The following is a 23800-nucleotide window of genomic DNA, read 5'->3' as shown; positions in this document are numbered from 1 at the left end:
AACTTACCTGTTTTACAAGCATTATGATTTGAATAGAATAGAGCTGGAAGGGACCTTGGAGATCTTCTAGTCCAGCCCCCCCTGCTCGAGCAGGAGAACCTATACCATTTCAAACAAGTGACTGTCTAGTCTCTTCTTAAAAATCTCCAGTGATGGAGTGCCCACGATTTCTGGAGGCAAGCGAAATGAAAATGGTTGTAACTTGAGAACTACCTGTACAGTAATGGACTTCCTCAGCTCACAAGAATCGCAAACACATATTTCACTGAAATATGGGAAAACTTGAATAGGAGGGATTTAAACTAAATTCTTTAGAAATTCTTTGTGAACTACAAAAGAAAAGTGGAATATTGTGGTAATGGGGTTTAGTAAAACAAAAGAAAAATCAGTAAGGAAGAAACTTTAGCTCATAAGCTTCATTGCTTCACTATCTATATATAGTACCAGTGCCCAGAATATAGAAAATAAAGAAGATGAAAATGACTTTTCAATATAGAAAAGCAAATATTAAAAGGTATTATGGAGACTTGGTGGAATGACACCCCAAAATGGAATAAAGCAGATTTGTTCAAAACACACACACACACACACACACACACAAAAACACAACAACCCAGAAGTAATAAAAGAAGGAAGTCTACGTTACTTGCGAATGAATTAACTTCACTGTGCTAAAAATTGTGGATTAAATGAATGGAAGGATGCAGAAACACTGCTATTGTTGCTATTTACTTATTTCCACAAAACTATGGAGAAAATGCTTCCAAAAATAAACTTGTAAATCTTTGACCAAGACATGATATAGTATTGGTGGGGACTTCAATTATTCCAGCATTTGGTGGGAGGCAAACATTGGCAAGCATTGTGCCTCTAAAAAATTCCTCCGTTGCCTTTCCAGTAATTTCCTCCTTTGGTGAGTGGAAAAGGGTTTAAGAGAATGAGATACAGTATTCTTGACCTGACACAACCCAACAGAGAAGACATAATCAAGGAAGAAGAAATAGGAGGAGCACTTGGGAACCCAATGGCTTTCCAACTGTGTCCTTACAATTCTGCATTTTTACTCATACGTTTCATCCTGTATTCATTCAGCTATCATTAGTACTTGCCATCGCTCTTTCCATCTCTTAGTGTATGTAGTTGAAAGTTACCTCAGATATTTCCAACCATAAGATCCACTCTCCCTCTCCCACAAACGTACATGTCTACTGTGCTCCCACCAACAGCCCCATGACAAACCACAATTAATGGACCCACACGATTAGCTTTTCCTCCACAGTGATGTAAGTCATTGTCTGCAGCAATGCCCATATGGATTCTATACGGGAAAAATAGACAAACTTTGCATAGACAGGACACAAGTCTGACATCAGTAATCAAGCGACAATGAAGTAATATCAAAGCAGTTGAACCCCCCAGAACACTTAAAAGTTACAGAAAAGTAACTTAAAAGTTACTGTTTAGAGAAAGCTGGACTTTAACAGCACCATCAAGCAAGCCATTGTTATATACAGTGAGTTTTTAACATATTAAACATATTCAAATTGTTAACTGACAGCGTAATTGTAATATGTGATACATATAGCATGTTTCTATATAACCAACCTCTCTTCCCTGATCTTTCCTCCACACATTTTTCCTCTTATTTTTTTCTTGCCCTCATCAATCTAGTCACTCTGTGTATGTGATGAAGTTAGCTGCAACTCACAAAAGCTTATACATTTTAATTAATTATTTGGAAAAAGTACTGCCAGATTCCTTTTTTTTGGCCACCATAGACCAAGACATCCCTCCTACAGTGGGATACCGAGGCTGTAATTTCTTGTTGTAAATCTACTGTATAAACAGGATAAGCTGCTAGTGTGGATCTCTTGACAATGTGCTATAAATTAAATTAAACATGCCAGATACACATAATTCTAACACTTCCATGAACCCAGACAATATATACAACCACCCTACTCTCAGATTACAAAACTGCTCAATTTACCTAAAAATATATATTTTTTCTATTAGCTCATGAAATTCCCATGACCCATATAGTCTTATATTTGCTGGTAACAAACAACAACAAGCAGAGCATTTTAATTAAATTTTTCCAAGAATGAAACAGGCTCCAAACTGACTGCCAAAAGTGTATTTATGGAAAGAAACTGCAGTTGCTTCTCAATGATTTTAAAGTAAAAAGTCACAACCAATCATAAACGAAATTGTTAACCTTCAGCTAATAATATTAAGGCTGAATTTCACAAGTAATTTGAGGATTTTTAGGTCTGCAAGGGGCATAGAGATTTGCAATCTGAATTAAATTAAAAAGGGAACGCTAAGAATTTCCTTGGGTTGGTCTTGACACCTAATGAGCATATTCGTGTACATTTCTTAGCAGCAACATAGCCACAGTTTGTTAGTACTTCTTTTTATTTATTTATTTTTCAGCTTCCCTATCTAACTTACAATCTTCAAATTTCCTGGTGGTCTTCTATTCAAATAGGACTCTGTTCAGCTTTGTTGAGATTAGGAAGAAGAAGCTAGGTGGAGCCCTTTAATTTATGAATTAGAGAGGAACACAGGTGACATGACTGAATTGCCTACTCTAAGCAATGAAAATTATAGTTCTGCTTCATTTAGAGATATTTTTAGAAACATGCTTCAAAGTGAAGAATAGCTGTCTTTGTGCTAGGCAGCATGACTCCTTCAATTGAGTGTGGGACCACCTTAAAGCAGATTTTGGAAGGAGAGGAGAAAGCAAAGTAAAAAGAAGCCACAATGTGCAAACAGATGTCTACTTGCATAACCGAATACAGCAGGGGTCCCCAACCCCAGGCCGCAACCTGTTTGAAACCAGGCTGCGGGAGAAGTAAGCAAGTGCGTGTGAAGCTCCACTCACGTGAGCGAAGGGCACATGTGCTCATGCGCAAAGCTCCACTCCCACAAGTGCAACTGCCTGCCACTTGTGTGAGGGGAGCTTCGCAGGCCAGTGCAAGCTTGCGTCCGAAGCTCCATTCGCATGAGTGGAGGGCACGCACACGCACCTCTTGGACAAATGAAGCTGTGAGCGCACGTGTGCCTAACACTCATACACACCCACACTGCGCCGGGCTGGGCTAGGCTGGGTCACCAAGCTGGCAAGGTTGGAGACTGCTGCAATAGAGCACAAAAATTTTGGTTTAATTAATTTAGGAATATCAGGTGAGCGGTGTGGTGGCCGAGAGGTAAAGCTCTCACCTCACAATCAGGAGGCTATGAGTTTGATCCTAAGTAGCGGCAGATATTTCTCTATCTGGGCACAAAGAGAAAATATCTGCTACAAACTCTGCATAGGCGTCAGGGAGGGCATCCAGCCAGTAAACACTCAGCTCCCTCAACTCTCCCTCCAATGCAAGGGACTGCAGGGTCGTTAAAAAAAAAATCTGAAATATCAGATAAGCTCCTTTAATTTTGGGGGGTGCATTTCTATTCCACTCAGGAAGCTCCACTGAACTCAAGTAAACCTACTTTGGAGTAGACCTCTACAGAAGCAATTTTTGACAGTAGACAATTAAATTGGATTTACCAATGCCACTTTAAATTTAACTGTACTGTTTTTGTTCTTAATGCTTGGAATTTGCATTTTTAATTGTTTAAGCTGACTTAAAATGCCATATAGATAGAAAGTCAGGAGATAAATTTATAATGAATAATAAAAACAAAATATCAAGCAAAGTGGTCCTTTGATCCTAAGAAATACAAATAATCATAACTATTATTATGATTTTTATAACTATTTTATATTATAGTATAACAACTGTTTCATAAAAACTGAAGTAGTTTGCTGATATAAACTTTAAATGAATTTTCTTCAGCATAACAGTTCACATTTCAAATATTTGTTCAGTTCTCAGTTTCAAACATATCAATTTTTTAATAACAAATAAATGATATTAAGAAGATGAGTCTTGTACTGGCTGCTACACATGTTGCAAAACAGATATTAAGACTACTTAAAACTTGGTTGTGTTGTATTTTATCTGTTTTACTGTGTTTACTACTTCGTTGATTTTTTAAAAACAATTCTCCAAGACAATCAAGGGAATGTTGGTTTAATGAGAACATTTAGTAAGAACTCTTTAATCTGGTTTGCTGCAAGTAGTGCTCAATTTATGACCACAATCAAGCCCAAAATTTCTGTTGCTAAGCAACAGTTGTTAACTGACTTTTGCCCCATTTTACAGCCTTTTTGCCACAGTTGTTAAGGGAATCATGTGATTGTTCCCCCATTTACTTTGCTTGTTGGAAGCTGGCTGGGAAGGTTACAAATGGTGAACACATGACCCTGGAACCGTGCAACTGTCATAAAAACTTGCCAGTTGCCAGGCACCTAAATTTTAATCACGTGACTGTGGGGATGCTGCAACAGTCATGAGTGTGAAAAACAGTCCTAAGTCACTTTTTCCAGTGCTGTTGTAACTTAGAACTAAACAAAAGGTTTACTCTCTTTGAACTAATCAATTTGGTTTACTGTCTAGTAGTTAATCCATATAGAGTTGGGGCCTACTACTCTGGCTAATCATTGGTAATGTGAATTTAATACTGCCCATAACATGCAACTGTTTTCTGTCAAGACTATTACTATTACTCCTATTTCCCTGCAATGAAATAAATATAGAAAGACCAAGATGTTAAAAGTACTGTAACGTTTATATTCTTCCTACTAAACCCACTTTCTTTATAGTGTGGAAGTATTATCTCTATATCAGGAATTAGCCCTACATATATTATTGCTAAGGAGGAACTTTGATACCCCTTTATGCACAGAGCCCCATCACCACCCTCATCCAACTCAAAAAATATTCATTACTACAATTTCCTTGGACAGGTGCTTCACGAGCGTGAACAGCACTGCCTTGCTTTAGAATGGAAGGACAGATTCTTATTGGAAATGCCTATTAGTATTACAACACATTTCCAAAAATACAAGTCTGACTGAAATACGATGTTGCACACCAAGTCTTCAATCTTAAAAAAGCATGTGATTCCCAGGAAAACCAACATGACAAGTAACTTTTTTTTTATTGAAAAGTTTTACAGTACATTTTATCTTTAACAATCCCCCCTCCCCCCACCCCTACCTAGCCCTCCCTGTCCCTCCCCCCATTCCCCCCTCCCCCCCCCCCGACTTCCCAGAGCTAAGTACAAGGTATAAAAACAAAGAACAATCATAAACATCCATATGCTAACAACAATAAACTATTAATTCTATCGCCCTCTAGCTCATATAAGATAACTACAAGCAATATTAATACATGACAAGTAACTTTATATCCAAGTACAAAAATCCAATCCCGGAACAGCACTATTTTAGCAAAAGATAGAGCATCTTGTTTACATGGCACATTTGCTTAAAAAAATCAGGAAGTAAAAACAATTTGACTCATTAACATATTGTTTACAGTTTATTACACGCTCACTATATTATTTGACGTTTAATTAATTTATTCTATCAAAAGTACCGTATTTGGCTGTCCAGTTGTAAAATGGTTTTCTGATTTTTGTTAATAGTAGAGTTTTCCAGTATTATGTGCTTTGACAATTGAAGGAAACAAACATCACAGAATTCAGAAACATGAAAAACAAAGAGCTGGGGCTATAACTTCCAGTTCAAAATGTAAATGTAATGCTCAGGGCCTTACCTCTTTTTCTATTTTAAGCAGCTTCTTCACAGCCACCTCCTTGTCCTGAGATACCCATCGGGCTCGATATACACTCCCAAAACTTCCGCCACCGCAGTTTTCAAAGAACTGCAGATCATCGAATTTAATTTGCACAAGTGAAGCGCCGAGAGACGACATCTCATAATGACAATATATACCACCAAAAAATCTGTTTAAGAAAAAGATGGCAAAAAAATAAATCAATCAATTAGATTTCTGATATCACAAGTCACTGAATTCTTAACTTTCCTTTACACGAGAAGGCAAATAAGTTCTTATTGACACAAAAAGCTAAATGACACTCACTTTGCATACCTTCAGTCCAAAGTCCCGAAACTGTTTTTTGTAAAGGAACAACTAGAACGTAGAGCACATTTCCTCCTATGTTCAGATCCTAGAGAACTACTGGAAAAGGTTCTTACCGTATATGTGTGCCTGCACATATCGAAAGAGAGACCAGTTCCCTTACAGCGACATATGCTGTCAAAAGGAAAGGATATTTGCAACCGTCAGCTTGCCTAGGAGTTTTGGAATCTAGGCTATGCCATGAATCTTTGTTGAATCACTTGAAGAAATATACACAACCTAAGTCCCTGAACAATCTGGCACAACACTCATCTTTTCCAGACCCAGAACCCTGTCTGCAAATCTTTGCTAAATAATAAATACTTGATTTGGAGTTTTAAGTGTATCTGGTCAAAATACATTTTTTCCCTTCATTCATGGCTTAATTGTACTTCCAGAAAAAAGGGAGCAATAATTTAGTGTACAGTCTCTCTCTCTCTCTCTCTCTCTCTCTCTCTCTCTCTCTCTCTCTCTCTTGTGTGTGTGTGTGTGTGTGTGTGTGTGTGTGTGTGTATACCCCTGAGTTTTGTTTTATACTTAAGCTGGATCATATCGTCTTGTTCACCAATAGGTCTTAATTACTCATTAAAATCATAAATTACAAGATCAGCTCCCCCCCCCCTTTTTAAAATAATAATAATAATAATTCTGACATAGTTTGAGACTGGATCACTGAGTAAATGTGACCATTCCTTAAAATAAGATTTAAAAACCGATTCACAATCTGCATTACAATGATATATATAATAAAGTACCTTAGATCGTTTTCTAAATGTATTTCTGCACAGTTGTGCACAGAACTGAGTGCTGAATTTAAGCAGAAAATTCTCACCAGCCAGGATGAAGATGGTTAAAATAAATAATGCAAAGGTCATGCCTGGGTCAGTTCTAATAATACATCTGGGTTTTTAATTCTGGAGGACAAAGACCCATCGTAGAAACTATATGAGATGGTGATAGGTAATTCTAAATATGGAATTGGTAACCCGAAGACATGCACCTTTATTTTTTTTTTTATCCCATCTAGAACCTAGTGTTCTGCCAAGAATTTGTAAATTATCTGTAGCTTCTATGAAATGCATGGTATACTTGAGGGGTGCTTTTCATGGCTTTTTAATTAAGGTTTATTAATGATTGCTTTACGTTGCCTTGTAATTTTTATAAATGGTGCAATGCAAGTGGCATTTATCCATAAGCAAATACATAAATATTGTATCCCTCGCACTCCTACTGTCTTAATAGAGGCTATGATGCTTTGAAGCAATCCATAGTGGGCTGGATCTACAAATGTCTTGCTTAAGTAGAAAAGCACATTGATAAGATTGTTCTGGCAAATTCTTTTTAATTCTTTGTTGCCTGATCCCACCCAATTCACTTGCAAACATACCCTGTGAAATCCCTCAATTCCCTCATTTTTGGGAAACCACCAAGAGCTGTGCTACAGGAAAGAGGCAGGAGCAAATAATCAGATTAAGTTCTATGCACCTTTGTTTGGCCTTATCTAATATACTAATGCAGAACTAACTGCTCTACTGAAAAAAAGAGCTGATTCCACATTCATTCACAAAATGAAAAGTAACATCATTTGTAAGGCTCTGTAACACATTTTGTTGCACTTATTCATAACCCTTGGCTCATTTTGTCATATGAATATTTAAGCCATTATAATTTGTCTGGGGGGTGGGCGGGGGGGTGGGACAGTTAGGCCCTCAGGATCCAACCATAAAAATTCCAGTATGAAAAAGAGATTCTTGTAAACAAAATTTGTCTTTGTGGCATAATTCAAGAGATAGTAAAGTCATAGTTTCTCTTTCAGATCTAAAGATAAATCATTAAACCACATTTAATTTAAACAGAGAAACAGATAATATTCCCTCCGTCTCTTCCTATATTTGCTTTCAAAGAAATTTGGTATGCAGTAAAGGAGTTATGATTTACTTCCTTCTTTCCTCCAATGATTAATTTGCTCCATATAAAGTAGCACTACTGCTGCTCTATTAGTGTGTGCCTAATATATACTGTAGGGACGTGGTGGCTCAGTGGGTTAGGACGCTGAACTTGTCGATCAGAAGGTCGGCAGTTTGGTGGGTCGAATCCCGAGTGCCGCGTAACAGAGTGAGCACCTGTTACTCGTCCCAGCTTCTGCCAACCTAGCAGTTCGAAAGCACGTAAAAATGCAAGTAGAAAAATAGGGACCACTACGGTGGGAAGGTAACAGCATTCCATGCGCCTTTGGCGTCTAGTCATGACCATGGAGACGTCCTCGGACAAGCACTGGCTCTTTGGCTTTGAAACGGAGATGAGCACCGGCCCCTAGAGTTGGAAAGGACTAGCACGCATGTGCGGGGGAACCTTTACCTTTTAATATATACTGTATCAAAATGTTTACAGTTAGTTATGTATTACTAACTCCTTCCCCGGTTAATTTAGGGCTTTAATTATGCTTGGTTATCAATCTTACACAACTAGCAAAACAATGATCTTCTTAGATCTTTTTTGGATCTTCTCTGATTAGGTACAAAAGTTCCATTAAAACACGACCATCCTCCATGTTTGGTGATCCTCCCATCACCTCAGAGTTCTTCAGTTTCCGGAACCTGGAGATTTTCGGCAGCCAAACTGCCTAAATTCAGAGTATCTATTTTAATGACTGCCAAAAATATGGGAGCAGAGTACAAAATCATGAGAACTGAGACTGGAATACTCTAGCCTTGTTTTACAGGTAGTCCTCAACTACCACAATTCAGCCCAAAATTTATGATGTTAAGTTAGGCATTTGTTAAGTGAGTTTTGCCCCATTTTAGGACCTTTCTGGGCACAATTGTTAAGTGAATGATTGCAATTCTTAAGTTAGTAACATGGTGGGTTAAGTGAATCTGGCTTCCGCATTGACTTTGCTTGTCAGAAGGTCGCAAAAGCTGTTCACATCACCCCGGGACACTGCAACGGTCATAAATATGAACCAGTTGCCCAGCATCCAAATTTTGATCCCATGACCACAGCGATGCTGCAACAGTTGTGTGAAAAATGGTCATAAGTCAATTTTTTCAGGGCCATTGTAACTTTGAACAGACACTAAATGAAGTGTTGTAAGTCGAGAACAACCTATATTAGTGAGTTCATGAAGATGGGGTCTCTTTAGAGTTGTTTAATTTCTTTTTCCCATGCTTTTTGCAAGGCTGTCTAAGAACATGCTTCTCTGAATGGCCTATACAACAACTGTTCATATTTGCTGGTTACTTTTATCTAAAAATACCGGTACTCTTATATACAAATGCTCTTGCTCAGGGGTGTCAAACTCAATTTCATTGAGGGCCTCATCAGCATTGTGGTTGCCCTCAGGGGGCTGGTTGGGTGTGGCCTGGGTGGGTGTGGCCTACTGGGTGGGCCTGGCTAGAGTGCATATGGCCTACTGGGTGGGCATGGCCAGCTCTACATCTTCTCATCAAGGGGGCCTATGGGGGCCTGGGCAAGAGTGGGACGGTTCTGAGGGTCTCTGGCAGAAGGAGGGTCTCTGGGCCAGGGCCAGGACAGTGGGGGCCATTCCCACACTGTTTCCAGGATGGCTTTGCGGGCCGCATGAAACCACTTCGTGGGCCGGATCTGGCCCCCGGGCCTTGTGTTTTGACATGTCTGCCCTTGCTTGTAAGGGAAGTATATAGTTTCCTTCTCTTTCAGTCTCAACATCATGTCTCATAAGGCAACTGGGCTTTGGTTCTCCTTGAAGACATTTTGCTTCTCATCCAAGAAGCTTATTCAGTTCAGCTTCTTGGATGAGAAGCAAAAAGTCTTCAAGAAAAAACAAAGTCCAGTTGCCTTTTGAAAAAAAACTCCTTTGAGACAACCATGCCCTGGATGATTGAGAATCTCCACAGATATCATGTCTCATAGCCTCAGCTCCTCCATTCTGTCACTTCAAATAGTTGTTAAAAGAATGGTCATAGGACAAGGATTACCTATATGCAGATGAGAAAGAGGTAAGGATAAGTTGGAATGATTGACTGATTAGACTTAAACTCTGCTCTTCTCCAAAATATCAAAATATACCCAGCACAGTGTCTTTCAACTTTCTTTTAACAGTCCAATAGGGTAGGTCAGACTGGGAATTGACTGACCAAAAGTTACTGAGTTTCCACAGCTAAAGGCAAATTTCAACCTGGATCTCCAATCCTCTTTTCCAATATCTTTACTGGAAACTTAGATATAACTGGAAAAAATTACTCTTTCCTTCTTCAGTGTTCTCTAACACTGAACCTTTCTGCCCATTACAAAAAAACCCTAAACTTTCTACAGGTGGCTATAACAAAAAATGGCTGCAACTTTTAACTTTTACTTTATTTCTTTGCTGTTTATATAGCGGGGAAGAAAAACCCCAAACTGATTCAACATTCTGAATCACTCACTTGTATTGGATTAGCTCCCAAGAAGGCAATTCTTATAAGCAGAGACATACAGTAAATGATTTAAAACATAATCTGCCTAAATCAACAGGCATCCTGGATGGAGGTCATGCAATCTATATAACTCAAGCAGTTTGAAATGAAACTGCTAGAGGCTGCTTCAACATGGCAACTACATTGCATTAGTGCTAACAATCTACAAAATATTGTAACTACATTATCATCCATTAGCAAATCTTTTCAAGATCCAGAATATAAATTATATAACTTTTAACTTTTACTTTCTTATTTCTTTGCTGTTTATATAGCGGGGAAGAAAAACCCCAAACTGATTCAACATTCTGAATCACTCACTTGTATTGGATTAGCTCCCAAGAAGGCAATTCTTAAAAAGCAGACACATACAGTAAATGATTTAAAACATAATCTGCCTAAATCAACAGGCATCCTGGATGGAGGTCATGTAATCTACATAACTCAAGCAGTTTGAAATGAAACTGCTAGAGGCTGCTTCAACATGGCAACTACATTGCATTAGTGCTAACAATCTACAAAATATTGTAACTACATTATCATCCATTAGCAAATCTTTTCAAGATCCAGAATATAAATTATATGTAAATGCATAGATAGGCACCGTAAGTAGGTACAGACAGATAGATGATAGATAGATAGATAGATAGATAGATAGATAGATAGATAGATAGATAGATAGATAGATATAGGATTATATTGACACATCCATTAGATTGATAAATTTAATACATTATATGCACAACTACATATATATTTAATATTACATATCCCATGTAATGTCACACAAGATTAATCTTTGTGATTCTAAACTATGTAATCAAGGAAAGTTGTTTTCAAGAAAGGTCAAACTAAAAGTTCTGCTGTATCTTTACAAGCCAAGAATTTCTCTCATCCTTTCCTAAGAACTGAATATTTAAGTTTCATTAGATATAAACTGCTGCTTCAAGGGAACGAGAGAAGTATTAGCTCAACCCCCTGGTCGTACCATTTGCAGAAACACCATCAGGAGCTCCTAGCTACTACTGTAGGATAGCCATGGGGAAGGTTAGGAGGATTGGCTTTGTGGTGTGCAAGCATATTAGTAACACATGATGTGCCTGTGAAGGAATCATTTGGTCATTATCCATCAAACAGAGACGATTCTAAAGTAACACTCACCTTACGAAAAGGAAGCACTTTGTTTCCATAAGGTGAAAGTAACTTTAGAAATAGATCTATAAGATGGACTGAACTTCGGTTTTGATCTAAATAAGTTAATGTGCCTTGAGAGTTTACCAAAAGAAAGAAAAACCCAACAACAAAAAAGAAGTGACTTATATTCTGTAGATTCGTTGAGGTTGGAAAAGGAGCTCTTCACTGGCTGGCAATTATTTTTATAGCTTCGAAAGAGTCATCTTCTACACCAAGGAGAACAAAATCTAAGAGACGCTTTGTTGTATTTTGTAGTTCTGTCTATTGTGGCTCGTGCTTTGGATATCTACCTTTTTAACAGCAGTGTGTTCAGTTCAATATAGTTAAATAGATCCTCGCTGAGTCCCTGTTATTTGGCAGCTTGCCTTTTTGCTCATCATTAGCAACAGACTTTGCTTGTTCCAAAGTGAGCATTAAGGCAACTTAGGGAAAAGAAATAGCCTTTTGCACATGACTGTCAGGTGTGCTAAAGCAGCTTATGGGTTTCCTCTTCTTCCTCCTGTAGAAAAATTACAGTTTAACTCCTGGCTCTATAGATTTGCATGGACGGGCCTGGATTAGATTAAATCCTTTAGAAAGCAGTAATTGTCATTAGATAAGCTATTTAGGAAAGCTAATACTAAGAGGAGTGGTTCTCTCTTCACTTTGAGATTAGGCACGGGCTACAAATAGCTTAAAGTTTGCTCACAAGAAAGGGTTTTTAGAAATGTGTTTGATTAGGAGGGAACAATATTTTTATAAAAGACTGGGCTTGTGCTGAAAATGGATAAAAATAAAATATTGTTATCTGGATGTATCAGTTAATATGGGCAGAAAGGAAACGGTGTTTTGTAATTTTGAAGGAGGAAAAGTTTTCAAGTATGTCTATAACAGCTATGAAGAACATTGGGAATTTCTCATTTTCTTTTTCCTTCTCTATGCTCTTTATTACCTTTGCCACCTTTTTAAAGCTTTCTTTCTCACTGTTAGGGTTTATCTTTTAACTTTGTAAAAAAAAACTTTAGTAAAAATTATATTTTAAACAAGGACGGTTAGCTAGCTAACTTTGAGGACTTTAATTAATTAAGAAACATATGGTCATAAACCAAAAAAACACTGAGTTTGTTTGCAAAGCTGGGCTTCTAACTTTTTTTTTAAAATCCCATTTATATCCCGCCCTTCTCCGAAGACTCAGGGAGGCTTACAATCTAAGAAGCACAAATCAATGTGCTTAGCAATAGCCTTCATTCTATGTCAGGGGTGTCAAACTCAACTTCATTGAGGGCCACATCAGCATTGTGGTTGCCCTGGGGGGGGTATGGCCAGGGTGGGCGTGGCCTACTGGGTGGGCGTGGCTAGAGTGCATATGGCCTACCGGGTGGGCATGGCCAGCTCTACATCGTTCGCATCAAGGGTACCAATGAGGACCTGGGCAGGAGTGGGACAGATCTGGGGGTCTCTGGCAGAAGAAGGGTCTCTGGGCCAGGGACAAGGCAGTGGGAGCCGTTCCCTCACTGTTTCCAGGATGGCTTCGGGGGCCACATGAAACCACTTCGCGGGCCGGATCTGCACCCCAGGCCTTGTGTTTGACATGTCTGTTCTATGTATATGCCTGCTTATTAGGGCTTTCGCCCCCCCAGTGGCATTTTTACAAAGTCAGCTTATTGCCCCCAACAATCTAGGTCCTCATTTTACCTACCTTGGAAGGATGGAAGGCTGAGTCAACCTTGAGCCTGGTGGGACTCGAACCTGCACTAATTGCAGGCAGCTGGTGTTACTTAAGGAGGCATTAGCCCACTGCTCCACCAAGGCTCTTGAAGATGTTTGCCTTTTTTTCTCTCCCAATAAAGTTAAGGATCAAAGTTAAGGATTCAAGAATCCCCCATACATCGATCTTAATTCCTATCCAAAGGAGTATTTCTTCCCAATCCTCTTCTTTTGTTCTATTAAAACAGTCATTCAAAAAAACCCCACAAGGTTTATTCTGAGGCTGATAAAATCATTCTCCCATGAACAATAATTGTTTCTTGCTTTTCTCAGTATTGTGTGGGTTTTTTTAGTTTAATAAACTGTAAGCTGTCTAGAATCATAAGAACAGGCAGCATACAAAGGGATGTACATAAAGATCTCATCCATTTTTTAACAGACTTATTGATTCCAACATGTTTTAAAACTAGATTGATGCTTTTAAATATGGCTTCAGGTTATGAGCAAAACTCAGTGTCACTTTTAAATACTAATAATTCCAACACTGATTGTCTAATGAAGGATTCCAGCAAATCATCTTTGCTCTTTTTCTGAGAAAAGAGAGGTTAGAAATCAACCAATCATAAATGAATGTCCATCACTGAGAACTTTAGCCTATCCCTCCTACATTTTAAGTTATCCTAAGCACTTGCTTACTTTTTGTTATGCTGCTCAAATCTTAGACTGTACAGAATTTGCCATTTGTTATGTATTATCAGTAATTTTAATATTTCTAGATTCAGTGTGACCGCAAACTGAGCCTTAATTCCTTCTAGTATGAAAAACCTGTTAAGAGTTTTTATTGCTTAAAATAGGTAAAAGGATTTAGCCTAAAATGAGCAAAGCATCTGTTTCCAAAAATTGAACAAGTCATGTAACTATACAGAGCAGCACACTCACACACCTATAACATAATATTGTTATTTGCAACTGTTAGCCACTAAATTTGCAACATATCCTAGAACTCAATCATTCTTCACTATCTCTCTTTCAACTTGGAATTTAAAATAAATAAAAATAAAATAGAAGAGATAAAATAGCTTTCAGCACTTCTATGGAAAAGCAGCAGGCCAATGTATTGCCAATAAAGCAAGCACTACATTTCTACTAGCTTAAAACACAGCAGGATGTGCCAAGTTTCCTTATTTGGGGAAAAAATACAGTTCTGTGACTTTCAAGGACTTTGACCAACCATTTTTAGAGTGGCAACTATGTATACATATTGCACTTGGCTTCTAGATCATCCTCTTTCAAATAACCTGAAACCAAATGAATGCAGATGTAAGCATTAGTATTGTAGTAGCGCCATATAGGGACGTGGTGGCTCAGTGGGTTAGGACGCTAAGCTTGTCGATCAGATGGTCGGCAGTTTGGCGGGTCGAATCCCGAGTGCTGCGTAACAGAGTGAGCGCCTGTTACTCGTCCCAGCTTCTGCCAACCTAGCAGTTCGAAAGCACGTAAAAATGCAAGTAGAAAAATAGGGACCACTATGGTGGGAAGGTAACAGCGTTCCGTGTGCCTTTGGCGTCTAGTCGTGCCAGCCACATGACCACGGAGACGTCCTTGGACAAGCACTGGCTCTTCGGCTTTGAAACGGAGATGAGCACCGGCCCCTAGAGTCGGAAACGACTAGCACGCATGTGCGGGGGAACCTTTACCTTTACCTTTTTAGTGCCATATTTCCTCTCCTTTTCCTCCAGTCTCTTCAGTAGTTGCTGAACAATAGAAAGAATCAAAGTTTTCCCTTCCCTAAGTCTATGCCAGAAAACTCCACCAATTTTCTTCACAGAGGTACCCGGGACAAGAATTAGCAGCTCCAACTCTTCAAAGAGAGAGATGGAGACCAAAAAAAAAAATCCCTTTTAATTTCCCAACTTACTTTAAATCCAGAATCTAAAACCAAGCCACTATGAGTCACCTAAGACACCCTATCATGCCGAGTCCTAATCAAGAGAAATAATCTCTTCAACTGGAAACTGGTTAGGGAATTCTTTACTTTGATGTTTTGCTTTATGAAGACTTAAATTTCACAGAACAGGGTTTCAGCAATGAAAACTGATTTTGCAATAAAGCAATGCATCATGATCCACCCCTGACTCACAGGGTATTTATTCTCCATTTTGAGATTCAGGCATCTTTCATATTTAGCCACTGAATTAGCTTACAAAAGCTCCTGAAAGCTTTCAGAGAAGGAAGAGAGAGAATCTTTTGGCACTACATACGGATTCTAGCATCTGTGACATCCAGAAGACACAAACAAGCACTGTAGGGTAGTCTTTTTTTTTCTTCTCTCCTACATAAGGTGAATGTAATTGCTATCATCCTTTTGTGGCTATCACCCAGCGTGCAATTCCTCTACGGCAGGGGTGTCAAACTCAATTTCACTGAGGGCCGCATCAGCATTGCGGTTGCCCTCAGGGGGCCAGGTGGGTATGGCCAGGGTGGGCATGGCCTACTGGGTGGGCGTGGCTAGAGTGTGTATGGCCTACTGGGTGGGCATGGCCAGCTCTACATCGTTCGCATCAAGGGTGCCTATGGGGGCTGGGGCAGGAGTGGGACAGATCTGAGGGTCTCTGACAGAAGGAGGGTCTCTGGGCCAGGGCCAAGGCAGTGGGGGCCGTTCCCTCACTGTTTCCAGGGTGGCTTCGTGGGCCACATGAAACCACTTCACGGGCCTGATCTGGCCCCCTGGCCTTGTGTTTGACATGTCTGCTCTACGGAGAGGAATTTGGCTTTAGAAAGGAGAAACCTCTTATTTCAAACCAAGCTTTCAAGTGATGTGTTGCAATCCCTACTCTCCATTTTATTTACAGTAGAGGCAGATTAGAGCACGGATAGGATACTTAACTTTGGGAGAAAATTGAATTTTTCACCCCTTTTATGCTGACGATCTCTTTGATATATGATGGAAGCTGGATATGCAACAACAACAAAAAAATACTTCAAAAGCTTGCTCCCCAAAGGCTGATAGGAACGGGTTATGATCAGGCAGGGGAAATTCTAGTCCAGAAGAGGCTTATAGACAAGGATATTCAGGAAGAGGAAGAAAGAAGCTCTGCACGTACAGGAGAAGGACATGATCTCATAATCGCTGGATCTCTCATCAGCTTATTCTTCCAAAGTACTGCAGCATATCCAGCCCTGCACCTTTGGATAATCTCCCTAAAGCAATGCTCAAAAGTTTTAAAGGCACTCTGTTAATGCAGGTAGTCCTCGGCTTACAATTCATTTAGTTACCGTTTTGAAGTTACGACGTTACTGAAAAAAGTGACATATGATCCTTTTCACACTTATGACCGTTGCAGCATCCCCGTGGTCACATGATTTACATTCAGAGGCTTGGCAACTGACTCATATTTACGACTGTTGCAGTGTCCCAGGCTCATGTGATCATCTTTTGTGACCTTCTGACAAGCAAAGTCAATGGGGAAGCCAGATTCACTTAACAACAGGGTTACTAACTTAACGACTGCAGTGATTCATTTAACAACTGTGGCAAGGAAGGTTGTAAAATGGGGCAAAGCTCACTTAACAAATGTCTCACTTAGCAACAGAAATGTTGGGCTCAGATGTGGTCGTAAGTCGAGGACTACTTATATGGAGCAATCGGACCATATTTTTCCACACTCTCTTGAAGAGAAATCTGTAATGCTACGATAGCCTCCCTAACACCAAAGTTTCTAGATCTGCCACATGATTTTTATGCAATCACTTGACAAGAGCAAAAGGCTGCTGGGAAGCCTGTCAGGCCCAGCATTGTATAGAGGAGGAGAAAGTGCAGGAAAGAAGAGGAAATCAGAGGTCTTCCCTTTTGTCACTGCATATTACTGCATTTTACACGGTTGTTACATAATATAAAAAAAAAGTTAATCCCTAGAGGTGTTGCTATAACTGCTGTATCTAATGCTGCCAACAATTCAAACTTGGTTGTTTGAATTGTCTGGCCTCGACTGAGGGATTTTAAATTAAATTAAATTAAACTAAATTAAATTAATTTTAAATTTCAATTTTAATGTTATCTTAATTTTGTGGGTTTGTATTAATTTAATTGTATTTTATTCTCTCTTTTTGTATTGTTTTTAACTTGCCCTGTGAACTGCCCTGAGTCCTTCGGGAATAGTGCGGTATATAAATTCAATCAATCAATCAATCAATCAATCAATCAATCAATCAATAAATAAATGTGTAGAAGTCTCTTTTCTTTGGTTCAAGATATTTGTGTACAAAATAAACTGTCGGTAGTTTGTACCGGGGGAATTGGTGGAAGACCAGATAATCTCCAACAGTCTTAGAATAACCTCTGTACGGCCTCGCGTAGTAATTATGTTATCGGAATACTAGACTTTGACCATAGAGATTGTAGTAAGTTCACTGTGTGATGTTAAGAAATTCACTATTTCTCTCCATAATCTACTTCATTGGATAGGCATTAGAAAAAAAGAATTATGGCATTTTGGCCTCCCTCCTTCAAAGAAAGAAAAAGTAAAAAGGCACTAAAACAGAAATTTAACACATATAGTATCATCCAATTGCACTATTTATAGCACCCCTATGCTTGACTGCACCCTAAGAATTGCTTTAAAAAGTGAAGTCTTGTTCTAGTCAAGTTTGATTTGGGATGACTTTAGGAATGTAACATGTTGTTTTCTTCAGAGCAGTATGGAAAACATGTGTTACTGTCTTCATCAGGGATGTTTTTTCAATTTTCCAGTCTAAGTCTACAATTCTTTCTTAATTTTTGTATTTTTGTACTTTTATGTTTGCCCTGTTCACCGCCCTGAGTCCTTCGGGAGAAGGGCGGTATACAAATAAAATTATAATTAATTATAATTATAATTCTGCCTCCAACCCAAGTACTAAATAGGCTCGCCTTGTTTAGCTTCTGAACCTCTACATGAACATCCAGCCCCAAAGTGAACATTGAAGAAAGATTACAAGCACTTGCATTTCAAGATAACTGTATGGTCTATCCTATAACTCAAAGATAAAGAACAGACATATTATAGGCCAATATTTATCGTTATCCCCATAAAATGATATTGTCCTCTAAAAACAATACCTATAATTAAAACGGTTCATGCTTTTTAATGAAGTACTCCAAAGTACAATTACACTGATTATGCATTTCAATATAAGGTCACAATGACACCATTCAGTTTGTGCCTTATTGCAGCCTTTTCACATGAGCTCTAAAAATAGATAGATAAATTTCTAGTCAATATGACTATGCCAGGAAATGCCATTTATCCTATACAGAGACATCACGTTGCACAAGGCTATAAACTGTGATCCAGAAACAAGGCATTTAAAGTCACCCTGGCAGGAATAGCCCCTAGCTCCCCCCTACACTTAAGGGCAGTAGCAGCAAGCAGCTCTTTTAATTTTCCACATCAAAGCATGGTTCTCTTCGTTGGAATGTTTGCATTTTAATGTTACCAACTAATGTCACTAGTCCTCATGCCACAGCTTAAATTCAACCAACCTTACTTCTGAGTAAACACATCAAACACCTGACTGCCAGATTTACGCTACTCCCCCACTTAGTCTAATAAAGACATTCCAAAACGTTGCATAAAAGAGCACCTGACATCCTTTTACAACGTTAAGTAAAGGGGAGGGGGAAATGAAGAAAGCACTGGATTTTTTTTTCCTCTTCAAACTGAAAGCAAAAGTTTTATTAAGTTTTTTTAAAAAAAGAAACTTGGCTGGATTTCCCAGGGGGAAAGGGGGGGAGTGATAAAACAGTAGCACTTCAAAGGACTTTCAGTGAAACTGTCAGGAGGATAGGAAATGCCTAAACCACAGGATATGACAGATGCACTTAGTCACCCCGAGGTTCACTACAGCGGTGAGGTTATTCAAGTACACTTTAAGTCCAATTTTGCAAAACATAGCAGCAGCGCATTATGGCTGACTGTTATGTTTATAGGGAGACAGCGAGGGAGGGACGGACGGAAGGTGGTGAGGTGCAAAAAGTGCGCCGAAAGCAAGAGAGAAAATTATTCTTTCAACGCTGGGGGAGAAAAAAAAATACAGCTTATATCCCATGCACCGAACGAGCACAGGGGCGGCGAATTTCAACGTCCCCGTTTCAAGGAGCTCCACAGAAGCTTGCTTTCCCATCGCCGAAGCCCCCCCACAAACCGGTCACCCGGTTTGCGCAAAGTGCTTTCTCTCGCGCAATTTATTTATTTATTTATTAAGATTTATTTTATTTTTTTAACTACTAGGCTTAACGAGTTTCCGGCCATTTGCCGCTCGACCGGGTCAAGAAGGGAAGAGCCGAATACGCCATCTCCTCCCTCACCCAGCCGACCAAAGCAAGGGAGGGAGGGAGAGCGCGCGCGCGCGCGCTCGCCCGCCCGCCATGCCGGGAAAGCAAAGAGTCCCTCGGGTCTCCTCTGCACGTCGCTCCCTACCCGCACCCCCACCCCCGCCGCCCATTCCCGCCAAGAGTACCCGGCTAATCTCCACCCCTAAAAGCGCGCCCTCCGCTTTCCACAGCCAGCCAGCCAGCCTCCTTACCTTCCTATGGGGACACCCAATTGGCGGCGCCCCCCCACCCGCCGCCGGTGCCCTCAAAACCGCTTGCCCCGAGGCGCTTTGGAAGAGCGAGGCTTTTGCTGGCCGACTGGCGGGGGCAGGCGCGGTTGTCCGGGCGGCCGGCTTCTCCCTCGTTTCGGGCGAACGTCAAAAGGAGCCGAGCCAGCAGCCTCTCGGTGCCTCCGGAGCTGGGAAAAAAGAGCACCACCCCGCGCATAGCCCAGCCGGGAACAGAGGGGCAAGTCCTGACCCGCCCACTTGGCCGGCTGTCAGGCGGTTGTGGGAGAGAGATTTCCCCCAGGGCGACCCGGCGCTTCGCCTCGCCTCGCCGAGAGAGCCCCGCTCGGCTGCCTCTTCGGAAACTCCCCCGGTCGCTTTGGAAGGGCCTGGCGGTGGCTGACCCCGGCCGACCCTTTGCTTCCTTCTCCCTCCCGCAAAGATCTGGCGATCGGCAATCGGGCTCGAAGCCAAGAGTGTTTTTTTAGGGACTTTGGATGTACATCACCGTCACTTTTGATGGGTTGTTTTTTTTAACACCACCCGAAACGGTCAGATTGGGTTCCCAAATAAATAGCAAACTTGGTTGACGCTGGCCAAGTCTTTGGATTTTGGGTTTTCTGTACGGTTTATTGGCACCTTTTTTCTGTGAACCCACGGGCACATATTAATATATATTAAAATTTAATATAAAATTAAAATTTACACACACACACACACACACACACACACACATATATGTATGTATGTATGTATATATGTATATATATATATATGTATATATAAAATATATATAACATTACTTTTGTTAATGAGAAAGGGGGGTTGAGTTCAAAATCGACCTAAGAAAGTTTGTAAAGCTTCCATTCGAGACACATTTACAAGACTCAAGCATCAGAAGGCAGCAGGATTTATTGTAAATGCACATTACGCCACAGCTAAAATTCTGTTCATATTAATTTATAGAACTACCGGGTGTCTTGTTTTTAATTTTTTTAAGATACTTTTACATCCAACAACAACATCCATCCAAATTCATACATAATCACAAGATTGTGCTGTTTTTATTATATACTATATATTTAATCTTAAATTGTATATAATTTAAATTCTTAGTTCCAAAATTCTGTATGTGTATATGTGTGTATCTGTATGTTTGTATGTGTATGTGTACATACATTTATGTATATGTATTGTGTATCTTCTGTCTACCTTCCTGATAAAAATGTGATGCACCCCACTGTAAACTATTTTATCAATAACTTTTTCAACAAGAGCAATTCCCGATACCTAACAATGTCATTTTAGTTGTGTTAGTAGGGATTTGATTTTTAAAAGGCTTTATTCTTTTTTTTATTTCAATATATAATTGAAATAAAAAAAAGAACTTTACATCTCAGATGTTTGACTCAGGGTCAGTCACAGCAATTAAAACTATATAAAAACCAAGCAAAATACAAGAAACATATATATACAATTTTTTTAAAAAAACATACAACCACACAATATTTTTCTTAGCTTGTTAATAAACTTAGCATTTTGACAACAACAAAAAAACCACCCCTAATGTCTAATTTTTTTTTAGGAGCATTACCATTGGTGATTTTTAGTTGGAAGAAAATATATCCTCAGAGGCACAATCGGGACCCAGAGTTTCCTCTGCTGGCCTCCTGCTCTGAGAAGCAAAAAGGCAGCTGCTGCTTCTGTCTTCTTCCACACCATATAATCATTATGTAGGTTGGGGTGTAACCCACAAAACCTGAATCACAACCTGGTAGAACATCCCAGAAGTTACAAACAATCTCTGGTTCCCCCCTCCCAAAAAATTTTTAATCCTCACCAAAGTAAACTCATTGTTTTACTAGATGTTCATCCTAAAGATAAGACTCTTGTGTGCTAATTGATGCATCCTGACTGCTAGTTGCAAGCTTACCTATCTGAACAGGCAAGTCTTGTTTCCAGGACACATTCACACACTCAGATTCCTGCTCTGCCTTGTAAGTGGGTCAGTCTCATACTTCTCTGGAAACTGGACCAGTTTATGATGAAAACATTATTAACTGGGTTTTATGAACAGACTTTATCATTTTTATTGGTTCCAAGGCTATTGCTAGAATGATGGTTTGATTTTTAAGGTTCTTCATGGCTGGAGCATATAAAGAGTTAAACTCTCAAAACTGCTACCTCAATCCCTCTTCATGAGATTCCATGAAAAGATGTTCGGCATCTACAAACAGATAGTATACAGTGTGTATTTTAATATATTTTTAGTGTTGAGGAAAGCCCTTTCAACTAAGCTTAGCTAACCTAGATAGTCAAGCAAGTCAAATCTGTTTGGTACTTGGAAAAGAGACTACCAGAAATCTCAAGGTTACACACTAGACTGGAGAATTGCAAAAACATCCCAGGGTGGCCTCTTTAAAACCCTTTCGATTTCTCCAAATTTGGAGGATTGCGTTATTTGGAGGGCAGTGGTAGTTATCTCACACAGCAATCTCTTCCAGCAAAATATTATCCAAAGGAATCTCAGGAAACAGGAGCACATGAGATAAATATCTTCTTGTTTGCATCGTCTCCTTTGATGGAGTTGGCTGTACTCTTTAAAGCGGACCTTTCTAATGTCAGTGCCCTCCAAGTTAGTGGTCTTCCATTTTTTCAGTCCTCAACAGTGGTCATTTTAACTGGGGAATTTTTTTGAGATGAAGGCTGAACATCTGGAATGCCATCAGGTGTCTTTCTGTGGCGTGAGGGATACCACTGAGGACTCGTGCTTGGATTTTGAGAAAGGTAAAAGACCAGATCCTTACATTGAGAGAACATGGCAAGATAAGCTAATGTAGCATTCAGAGACTTTCCATTATATATGTATCTCCCCCCACCCCCATCCCACTGTTAGTTATTTTTGAGTGGTGCTAATTTTATTACGAGCTGTATCCCTTTGACTCACCTGTGCATGTCACATAGTATGCATATTCTTGCAGATGGGAGATGCTATGTGATTATCAATGACTAATTAGATTGTCTCGTCCCTGAGTATGAATTATTCAAATTACTTGAGGAGATATTTAAATAGAACACTCTAACTTCTAACTAACTCTCGCTTTCAGTGTTCCTTTATAATATAATTGTCTTTCCAAGACCGGGCAGAATTCCTTAATCAGGTCCATCCAATAGTATCCTGTGAACATCAAAATGTAGCATTGTTGTCGTCTGCTGTCAACTGTGATGATGAAGAAATGGCAAGGCATGTGGGAGCATCACAACACAATCCCCATTCTTTCTACCTGTGTCCCATTGAAAGATGAAAATGTGTATACTGCAGGATATGAATCACAGGATTTGAAACCATATCAGGATATGGTGATACAAGTTCATTTTTTTGCATGTAAACCTCATTTTACATAAGTAGTCCTCGACTTACGGAGCCCCAAATTTCTGCTGTTAAGTGAGACATTTGTTAAGTGAGTTTTGCCCCATTTTATGACTTTTCTTGCCACAGTTATTAAGCGAATCACTGCAGTTGATAAGTTAGCCACACAGTTGTTAAGTGAATCTGGCTTCCCAATTGACTTTGCTGGTCAAAAGGTCATAAAAGATGATCACATGACCGTGGGACACAGCAAAGGTCATAAATATGAATCAGTTCCCAAGCATCTGAATGTTGATCTCATGAGCATGGGGATGCAGCAAAGGTCGTAACTATGAAAAATGGTCATAAGTCACTGTTATGTATCCAAGTCATCTGCATAGCAACAGCCACCAGGGGGCGTTGGCCTGGACGGTTTTGGCGGAAAACCTAGTTTCGGTGGGAAACCTAGGGCCAACCCCATTGGCTGGTCGCCTACCTGGCTGGGTATTTAAGGAGGCCAGGTA

The 23800-nt window shown here is 39.7% G+C and overlaps 1 protein-coding gene across 8 annotated transcripts in view; it reads right to left on the bottom strand.

Annotated features, from left to right (window-relative positions):
- The window catches only part of MAP3K20 (mitogen-activated protein kinase kinase kinase 20), a 125736-nt gene extending 105592 nt beyond the window's left edge, over positions 1–20144 (bottom strand). For all 8 annotated transcript variants that reach the window (XR_014024716.1, XR_014024717.1, XM_081314633.1 and 5 more), the window contains exons 1-2: positions 19913–20144; positions 5670–5859 (exon numbers count right to left, since the gene is read on the bottom strand). Coding sequence is in view for 6 of the 8 variants with exons in the window: in XM_081314633.1 (XP_081170759.1) it covers positions 5670–5828 (159 nt within the window). In the remaining 2 variants the exon portion in view is untranslated. The remainder of the gene's footprint in view (positions 1–5669; positions 5860–19912) is intronic.
- Positions 20145–23800: the final 3656 nt, after the last annotated feature.

Source organism: Vipera berus, assembly GCF_964194415.1.
Source record: "Vipera berus genome assembly, chromosome: 1".
NCBI lineage: Eukaryota > Metazoa > Chordata > Lepidosauria > Squamata > Viperidae > Vipera > Vipera berus.
Note: the sequence above shows the minus strand (reverse complement) of the source record. Positions and strands in the feature narration are given on the sequence as shown.